Source organism: Telopea speciosissima, chromosome 6 (genome assembly GCF_018873765.1).
Source record: "Telopea speciosissima isolate NSW1024214 ecotype Mountain lineage chromosome 6, Tspe_v1, whole genome shotgun sequence".
Lineage (NCBI taxonomy): Eukaryota > Viridiplantae > Streptophyta > Magnoliopsida > Proteales > Proteaceae > Telopea > Telopea speciosissima.
In genome coordinates this window covers 530,496-540,265 of record NC_057921.1, presented here as the reverse complement: position 1 = coordinate 540,265, position 9,770 = coordinate 530,496, and the positions used below count along the sequence as shown (strand labels likewise).

The 9,770-nt window shown below is 41.1% G+C and overlaps 1 protein-coding gene across 2 annotated transcripts in view; it reads right to left on the bottom strand.

The window, feature by feature from the left end:
- LOC122663816 (N-lysine methyltransferase setd6-like) overlaps positions 1 to 857 on the bottom strand; it is a 46,754-nt gene extending 45,897 nt beyond the window's left edge. For both annotated transcript variants that reach the window (XM_043859466.1, XM_043859467.1), the window contains exons 1-2: positions 815 to 857; positions 306 to 681 (exon numbers count right to left, since the gene is read on the bottom strand). In XM_043859466.1, coding sequence (XP_043715401.1) covers positions 306 to 681; positions 815 to 822 — 384 coding nt within the window. In that variant the 5' untranslated portion in view covers positions 823 to 857. The remainder of the gene's footprint in view (positions 1 to 305; positions 682 to 814) is intronic.
- Positions 858 to 9,770: the final 8,913 nt, after the last annotated feature.

Below are 9,770 nucleotides of genomic sequence, written 5' to 3'. Positions count from 1 at the left end.
ATATGTCCAATATTCATCTAAAAAATTAGCTAATTAGGCCAAATGTCAACTGATTTTTGCCATTCAAAGAAACATACTCCACCCCAATATATATAAGCTAGCTCTTTGTTTTCGTCATCGTATCATTCCAGTTTAGCCTAACTACAAACAAGAACAACTAGCTCCGTACCTAGCTCACTCAAACAACAGTTCCTATATATATATATAGAGAACGTAATAACCCAAGCTACAATACATATACTTCCATTTACAAAAGCCATGATTTATGATAACCAGTCAACAAACAAAATATGAGCTTTCCATACCTTGTGCAGTTCAGTCCCATTAAGAAGAGAGTCAACTTCATCCAAGGTCCAGACCAAGGGCGCACATTCGCTGTCAGGTAGAAGCTGCAGATACCCGGCCCAAGCCGACACCTCTCCTAAGCTTTTTTCATACATTAGGGCAACCGCAAGGCCCAACAAACCCGCTAATCCTGCGTCTTCAATTATTTCCCGAGCCGCAGAGGTCTGGATTGTGAGGCAAGCACTCTTGGGTATGGTTGCAACAAGATCCCCTTCTGCTAAACCGCAGAGGGCTTTCACGGAGAACCCTTGTTCACAGCCGTCGTCGATTATTTCGAGAGTATTGCTGCATTCGATCCCCTGAGACCTCATCCATCGCTTGAATGCTCTCAATCGCCTGAACCCAGATGAACAAAGAATGAATGAAGTTTTAAGTATAAAATAGAAACAATCGAAAACAAAAGAGAAATCGACAATATGGCCGGAAAATCCCTTTCACTTTTTGTCCATTGAAAGTAAAGGAAGCCAACCTGCTCATGAGGTTCTGTTGTAAACAATCTTTTTTCCGTCTGCTGTTTCACGGTCTGCGAAGGTGGCCAGAGCACCAATTATCGAGCCGCAATTTGTTTCAGAGCCATATATAACTCCACACCGGCACACCCACGTTAAATTTTGGGGTTTCCTTTTACCTTACAGTGAAGGCCTGAAGGGTCTGCCACCATCTTAGGTCATTAATGTCTTACCACAATAGGACGAAGTCGATAATGCCCCCAACCCCGTGCAAGTAGGGCTATAAATGGATAATCGAAAATTCGAATTCAATCTGCATCCGTATTCGATTAGAGATATTCGGAAATCCGAATACTCCGATAAAAATCCGAATCCGAATACTTAATTATAAAAAATTAAGTAAATAACGATCTTGAGGGTTTTTGAAGATTCAACAGATTCTAGAATACGAGGAAAAGAGAATCATAATCTAAAACTATGGATTGAGAGTGAATTGAATCCACTAGGGGGAAGAAGGTTCGGGTTACGATTAACCTTTTGGGATTGGTGTGTGGTTTGTGTGATTACACTTCACTTTGTTGTTTCATAAAAAAAAAAGGTTTGGGTTACACAAGGCAGAGGTGTAAACGGATGGTCGAAAATCCGAATTCGATCCGCATCCGAATCCATCCGAATCCGTTTAGAGGTATCTGTATTCGACCAGGAAATATCCGAATCTGTTGACATCCGATCCATATCCGATCCGAATCCGATCCGTTTACAGACCTACGTGCAAGTAGAGATGTAAAAGGATCGGATGTGATTGGATCCGAATATTCCATGACCCAAAACAGAACCCTAAATGGATACATCCTTAACTTTGTAACCCGGACCTTCCTTCCCCCCCCCCCCCCAATAAATATGATTCACTCTCAATTCATGTCTCTCACTTGTTGTAGTCTCATGATTCTCATTTTCCTCATTCATTATAACTTATTAAATCTTCAAAAACCCTCGAGATCATTAGTTATTTACTTTTGAACAAATTACATCCAGCTGCCTCGTGTTTGAACCAATTACAAGAAACTCCCGTTGTTTAAACAATTACATCCACACCTATGAAGGCTGATGGTGTTAGGGAGGAGTTAACTTTGAAATGTGCAAGACAATTTTACCCTTCTTTCTTCTTCTTTCTTCGTCTTCCTCCTCCTCCAACCCCTTTCCTACAACTCCAGCCCCACCCTTGTAGTCGTTCCCATCCCTGCCCCCATCCCCTGTTGCCTCGCGTTGCCACCAATCCCAGAGATGTGGAGGGGTTTTTCTCACCTAATCCAAATTTGTGATGGGAGCAGCCCTAGGTCGAGACACACGAAAGGGTTGAGACGACACGGATGGAGTGAAGCGGAGCAACGCAGGGAATATTTGCCATTACATTTCGTCTGGTTTGGGAGGAGAAAGGACTGAAAAAAGAAAATAAGGAACCTGTTTTTATGCGACTGCAACATGATTGTTGAGAAGGGATTAATTATTGGAATTTATGAGAATCCAGTTACTCCTAGTGAGAGTAATCCTCATAGAACTGAATTTAAGGCCTCATTTTTTTCTGTAAAATACCATAATGAATCTGCCATAAGAGTATCTTTGAGGTCCAGTGAAGATGCAGCAATCGCTAGCTTCAGAGATGTCGAATCTCTCTTCCGAACAAAGCCAATCTCCGAAATCCGCAATGTGGAGAATGACACTAAGAAAGAAATCGAAGAGAAGCCAGAGGAGCTTCGACAAACCCCTGCCTGTGGATTTGTAGGATTATGGTGTGGAAATCCTGCCATGGCTTGGTTCAATTGCCCACCACCTGTTGGTACTTATTGCCGCCGGAATGTAGTTGGATGACGCGAATACCTACAAAAGGTGAAGGGGCACTGAAGAGACCTAGAGCGGACTCCGAGGAGGGACTCTCCGATGCCAAAGTCAGTCCGGCAAAACAGTAAGAGAAGGGTACGAAAAGAGTCAAAGCCTAAAAAGTAAACGTACCTCTTTGTGGTCCCCCTTCCTCTATATATAGTGTTGGAATATGTAATCTAGAATATTGTGGGGGTATTCTGGTCTTTTTGGGGTAGTTTTCTTCTTCTTATGTTATTAAGTGTAAATGGACTATGTGGGTTTTAGTCCCACATTGCCTAGTTTAGTCTCTTTGTAATTTCCCCTCTATTATAAATAGAGGGGCTTACCTATCAATGAATACAACACATTATTTTCTCTCATTCTATCTTTCTAACCCACGATTCTACCAACATGGTATTAGAGCTAGTCTGATCTCGGTTAGAAAAAGAGAAAAAATCCTACTCCATCTCTCCAATCGACCTCTCCTTCTTCTCTCTCTCTCTCTCTCTCTCTCTCTCTCTCTCGGCTTCTCTTTCTCTGGTTTTCTTCTTCTTCTCCTTGTAAGGGGGCATCACTAATGAGGTAAAATCCCTGACCAATGATTTAGTTGCTGCCCTCCTCTATTCTATATACTTTTTCATAGTAAAATACTGCTAGAATCATCTTTGTGATTTGGGGTTTTCTAGAATTTTTTGGAGATCGACTTCCTATTATTATTGAAGGCTGACCTTCCACCATTGGAGCTCCCTATGCACCCTTCTCCAGCCCCTTTCTACCCTATTCCATTATCCTCATTCCCTATTTCCTATTTCTCCAAGCTTTAATTAATTCCAACCACCGTACCCTAATCGATCTCAACTTGTCAGGGTTTTTCAAAACCCTGACTCCAATCGATTTTGGTATTTTCTTTTTTAGATGTAGCTGATCTTTTGGGGGTGATTCCCTATTACTATAAGCCCTACTCGACTTAAGTTTGGACCCTTTCTAATGGCTGGATTTGTTTCTACAACAAAAATTCCTTAACCTGTTAATTTGGTTACTTGCCAAAAACTCTGACTTTCAGGTTTCAATTTTTGCTAATTTTTGGAGGGCTAATTACTCCCACTTCAAGAACCAATCGACCTCAATGTTGCACCTATCCAAGTTTTTTTAAGACCCCTACCCCAATCGATCTCTTCTTTCCAGGGTTTTCCAAAACCCTGATAAAAACTGATTTGGGCTAGGGATGTTTGTTGTTGTTTGGAGGTGGTTCTAACATTAAAAGATAACTCTCCTTCATCAGTTCAAGGCTTGAAGAAGGTCTTTTATGCTTTTGTAGTGCTGTAATGCTGCCCTGCTCTACTTTTGTGATTTTTTGGAGTCTCTCCCCTTTGAAGATCAGGTCTCACTCTTACTAGAGATTGATTGTTCACATTGGAGGTTCCATTCTAGCAGCCTTGGTCAGCATCTATTACATGTCTACATCAGCAATTACAACCCCCTTTCCCTAAATCGATCTCAATTTTGGGGTTTTCTAAAACCCTAACAACAATCGATTTTAGGGTTAGGGTTTTCCGATCAAGCTCATATTTTGAGGAGAGTCTTATACATATCAGAGGAGTATTCAAACCATATTTCAGCATCATTTATCAGTTATTTTTGGGAAAAAATCAAGTTCATTCTTATGGCTCGATTTTTCCAATTATCAACCTATTTTCCTTGCTCTTATGTGGCTGGCTGCTTCAACTACCTATTGGATCTACTGAGTGATTATCTTATATGAGCTGGTTCTATTGAGCTTTACTACCTACCTTGTTGGTTCTATTGATTTGCTTCTGTAAGCATGACTGGCTGACATGTTACTGTTGCCTTTATGTGGACTACTGCTGCCCTATTATTGAGACTAAGTATCCTACTATTGGAGATCGAATTTCTTTCATTATTGAAGACTCGAATCTAATACCCTGGAGATCAGCTTATTTAGGATTACAATAGTGTGTTCCAAGGTTATTGGTTGCAACTACGAACCTATTCAGTTATGTGAAGCTTTTTTGGTTCATATCCGGCTTACTTTGAGAGCTTGATCCTAGCCTTATTCACTAATTCAAATCTGATCCAAGTTTTTTTGTTGAAGCTTCTTACATCCATTGTTGTCCAGATATCTTCGTTAATTCTATTTAGCATGTGGGAGTTAATAGTTTGAAATTTTGCACATTGGTTTTTCCTTGTGTGAAGATCGATCAAGTTTTTTAAGAATGGTGTCTTCTCCTTCTAAAAATCAAACCTTTTTTTTTTTTATAATTCAGATCTGATCATTGGAGATTGGTGTTTTGGAATTAGTTTGATCGTTTGAAAAAAGTTGAAGATTACTGTATTGTATTGTTTTTGTCCATGGTCCATTATCCCATTGCTCGTTTCACGTCACCACCTCCCAAGATATACCTTTGGCATATACCCATATCCCCTTTGGAAGTTAATGGTATTCTCTAATGTGTCATTTCTTCCTTTTCCATTACCCTTAGCACCTCTTGAAAAATTATGGAATATTATGGTTTTGCCCTATCTCTTACAACATCTCAGTTATGTCCACGTGTACTACACGTGAGGGGGGGATTATGTACAGTACACCTGCAGACATTGTAGAAGCAGAACTTGCAGGAACACTTGGTGCAAAACATAGAAGATCAAAGTTTTCACCATGGCCAATGGGTATCTACTTTGTTATTGGGTTAAGTTTGCCGTAAGGGGGAGATTGAAGCATTAAAGTATTGAAGATGTTTGGTTATTGCCTACCTATATGAGGTTCTACAGTTGGGTTGATTTTTTCCGCTGCTTGATCTTTTCTGCTGCTTGCTGCGCTAGTTGCTTATCTTCAAGATTATCAGTCAGAGATTTATCATTGGACAGCTGTTAAAGATTGGTGAAAGTTTGCTGCTCAAGTCTACCCAGGTTTTGAAGACCTATTTTTTTCAAGTTCTTGAAGGTTTATTTGGGAGATTATGCTACAACTTAGTTTTTTTTCCTTTTTTCTGTTCAAGTTGGCATTAGTACCTTGTATGCACCAACTTGAGGGGGAGTGTTAGCATTATTAGGAGTTATTTTTTCTTTAGTTCAAGCTCGATCTTCTTTCTTTGCTTATTTATATAAGGGAAAATTACATTGCCACCCCCTGAGGTTTGTATTAAATATAAAGCGACCCCCTGTGTTTCTAAATTATACAGCCACACCCCCTGAGGTTTGTTTAGTTGTTACAGATAGCCCCACTCCGTTATATCATTCCCGTTAAGTGGTACGGTGTTGGTAATTCATGACTTAAAATGACTATTATACCCCTCGAAATAGACTTAATGGGGCCCATCACCATCCCTTCTTCTTCTTCTTCATCTTCTTCTTTGCAATCCCATTGGCCCCACCACCTGCTGCAACCCAACCCACCCGCCCCTACCCCTGCAACCTAACACCACCACCACACCCCCATCCTCCCCTCCCGGCTTGAATTTGCTTGAACAAAAAAGATGAAATTAAACCCTCCCATGGGTTATGCATAAGTGCTAGAGCTCAACTCTTGAAGAACAAACACACACACACAGAGAGAGAGAGGGTATACATGATGTAAAGAGATCGATTGAAGATGGAACAGAGAGAGCTGAGGCTATTGCTTGAGCTCTGCAAGCCTTTTTTCCTACTAATCCCCATGTGTCTTACACAATTCCTTCCAACATTGGAGACGTGGAGGGCCTACTGGTTTGATGTACTCAGTGATTTCACAAATTTTATTTGGTCAAGAAGATTTGCCCTAAAAAGGAAAGGAAAAATTGAAAAAGTTTGTTGTCTCTTATGGTTTAGTGAGGTAAAAATATCTTATTAAATGCTAAGCTAACATAGAAACCAGAAAACTAAAGAAGCTCTGCAAAAAGATGTAGTGATACGAAACAGAAGGAAGAAATTAGCAGGAAAAGCTGAAACTGTAAAAAGGGGCAAAATGCATAGAGAAGACAAAACCATACTTTCAATTAACACAAGAAAAAAAGAAGATGAAGAAGAATCAGGAGGAGACGAAAATGCGAGAAACCTAAGTAAAAATCCAGAGATCCAAGACAAAAAAGCACGAAAAGAGAATACAAGGGGGAGGGGGAAGTAGAAACCTTAACCTCCGTGAAAATCCAAGTAAAAATCCAGAGATCATGTGTTTTGCAGGAATCATTCTGGAATCAAATGTTTGGGGCTTTTCATATAAAGCGTTTTATATATCTCTTCAAAGGGGTTTTAACTTGACACAGTAACTGTGAGAGTTAGGAGCTGTGAGAGATTGAAAGATTGAGAGATTTTCTCTCTACGAAGTTTTTATTTTTCTCTTTTTTTTTTCTTTTTTTTTTTTGAGGAGGGATTTTAGAGATGTCGTTGCCTGAGAGGCGATTATTGAATCTGTTCATGAGATGGATAGCTCTTCTCAAGACAACAATTATTTCTTCAAAAACCCTAGAAGAAGGGTTTTAGAAGAAGCCTTGCAGCAAAGCGGGTAAGTTTCATATAAAGCGTTTTATATATCTCTTCAAAGGGGTTTTAACTTGACACAGTAACTGTGAGAGTTAGGAGCTGTGAGAGATTGAAAGATTGAGAGATTTTCTCTCTACGAAGTTTTTATTTTTCTCTTTTTTTTTTCTTTTTTTTTTGAGGAGGGATTTTAGAGATGTCGTTGCCTGAGAGGCGATTATTGAATCCGTTCATGAGATGGATAGCTCTTCTCAAGACAACAATTATTTCTTCAAAAACCCTAGAAGAAGGGTTTTAGAAGAAGCCTTGCAGCAAAGCGGGTAAGTTCGAGTAGCAGGGGAAGGGAAGGGGTGTGAAGTTTGGGCTTCCCTAAGGGCAAAATGGTAAGCTCACACCTCATTAGGGTTTTGTATATAAGGGTAAAAGGGTAAAGTTGAAATTTCCCATTGAGTATTAACAGGGTATTTGAAGAGGGCAAAATTGGTATTTAAAATGTATCATGTAACACCGTCCACTTACCGTCCACTCTGGGGGTGTGGCTGTATAATTTAAAAACACAAGGGGTCGCTCTGTATTTAATACAAACCTCAGGGGGTGGCAGTGTAATTTTCCCTTTATATAATCCAGCTTGAGGGGGAGTGTTGGAATATGTAATCTAGAATACCGTGGGGGTATTCTAGTCTTTTTGGGGTACTTTTGTTCTTCTTATGTTATTAAGTGTAAGTGGGCTATGTGGGTTTTAGTCCCACATTGCCTAGTTTAGTCTCTTTGTAATTTTTCCTCTATTATAAATCGAGGGGTTTACCTATCAATGAATACAACACATTATTTTCTCTCATTCTCTCTTCCTAACCCATGATACTGCCAACATATAGGGTTTGCAATTATTGAGGCGGTGGCAAGTCCTGTTTCAATACATCTCTCACTTGATCATTTGGTTGGGTTCTGTGTCCCCCAAGTTATGGGATTGTTTCCCATTATAGCTGCGTCAGTAATTAGAGTCTAACTAGGAGTGCGCAACATATTGTTGGGGGTCATGCGACCCAAGTTTCCCTCCATGTGTCGTCTTCTTGTTGGTGGACCATTATTTGGTATAACAGATGCTTCCCACTCCGCAGGGTGCCATAGCGGCCCTGAGGAGTGATCCTCTTCTCCCTTGAAGCTTGATCTCGGCTAGAAAGTGGTGTGGGAAATCTTTGGAGGGTCATTTATGCCTCGAAATGCACTCGGATGGCCTAAAAAGCACGTACATCACTACCAAAGGTTGTGAGTTGTGTAGGGCTCGTCGAGAGTTTCAAAATGATAGGTATTTTGACCTATGTTGTGTTTTGGTCTGGCCCTTCTCTCTCCTCCCTTTTTTTATTTTTTTGGCTGGTCAGGTCTACTCATCTGGATGCTTAGCCCTGGTTCTGCTCTTTATGGCGTCTACTCGGGGAGATCTGCTCGGCTGGTTCTGCTCTTCAGGGAGTCTAGATGCTTGGCCGGGCAGACTGCTCGGCTGGCTCTAACCATTTGCGACATTGGACATGGTTGGGCACGAATCTGGTGCATTCTGGTCGCATGTGGTGTTGGACATGGCTGGGCAGGCTGCTCGGCACGTTCTGGCCACTCGCAACACTGAGCACGACTGCGTGGGTGGTGATGTTCCATCTCGTTGTCAGTTCCATTTAACCGCATTAATTTACTTCTTTTTCGTTTTGTCAGCCCACATAAATGGATGTTCCATTGCAGCTCTGAACTTTGGTCTCCTTAAATTGGTGATGACAAAAATCTACTTTAATTACTTCTTCTTTTTTTTTCTTTGTCAGACCCACATTGATTACTTCTCTCTTCTTTTTGTTTCTTGTTAGAAACCTTCCATTACTTTTACGTATTGATTTTTCCCGTTATTTTAAAATGGAAACTAAAATCAATTAGGAATGTGCCACGTCAGCCCTGCTAGTGGCACCTTATAGGCGTGATCTCTGGCCTTCCTTCAATCTCTATAAATTAGTGGGTGCTCATTCCTTCTTCACTGAAAACTTTTTCTCTCTGTTGTCTTGGTCACCCTCTAGTGTGCTCGGTTAGCCATTGCTTGCTTGGGTTGTTTTGCTTTACTCGTCCTAGCTTGGGTTGCTCTGCTCTGTCACTAGTAAGTCGTTCTTCCCTTAATTTATTTAATGGCTTTTGATATTTCGGTCTGTCTGGCCATCAAGGTTCCCCTCAAGGATTCTTCATCAAGTTCTGACTCAGAGGAAACACAATCAGATTTGGCCTTTGATGGGTCGAGTGCCATAGGTGAGGCATAATCCCCTGCCCTTCCAGTTGAACAGGATGAGGGTGAGAACTTTATGGAGACTCATGCCACGACTGCGGCCTGGGCGGACCCTATGTTAGAGGTAGTGGCAAGGGACGTCCCGTGTAGCCTGAACGAAGCTGACTTGGTTGGGATCAGGGATTTGTAAGGTATCCCTGACTCTTATAGGATTAGGGCGGCAAGGAATGGGGAAAGGGCCAGCTTCAAGAATCGGGACGAGATGTGTCTCTACTTAGATCATTTGGAAGCTGGTCTCCGCCTGCCTTTTCATGACTTCTTCATTATATAGTTCCGCTATTATAAGTTAGCCCTTGCCCAGTTTGCCCCAAATGTTTGGCGTTTGGTCG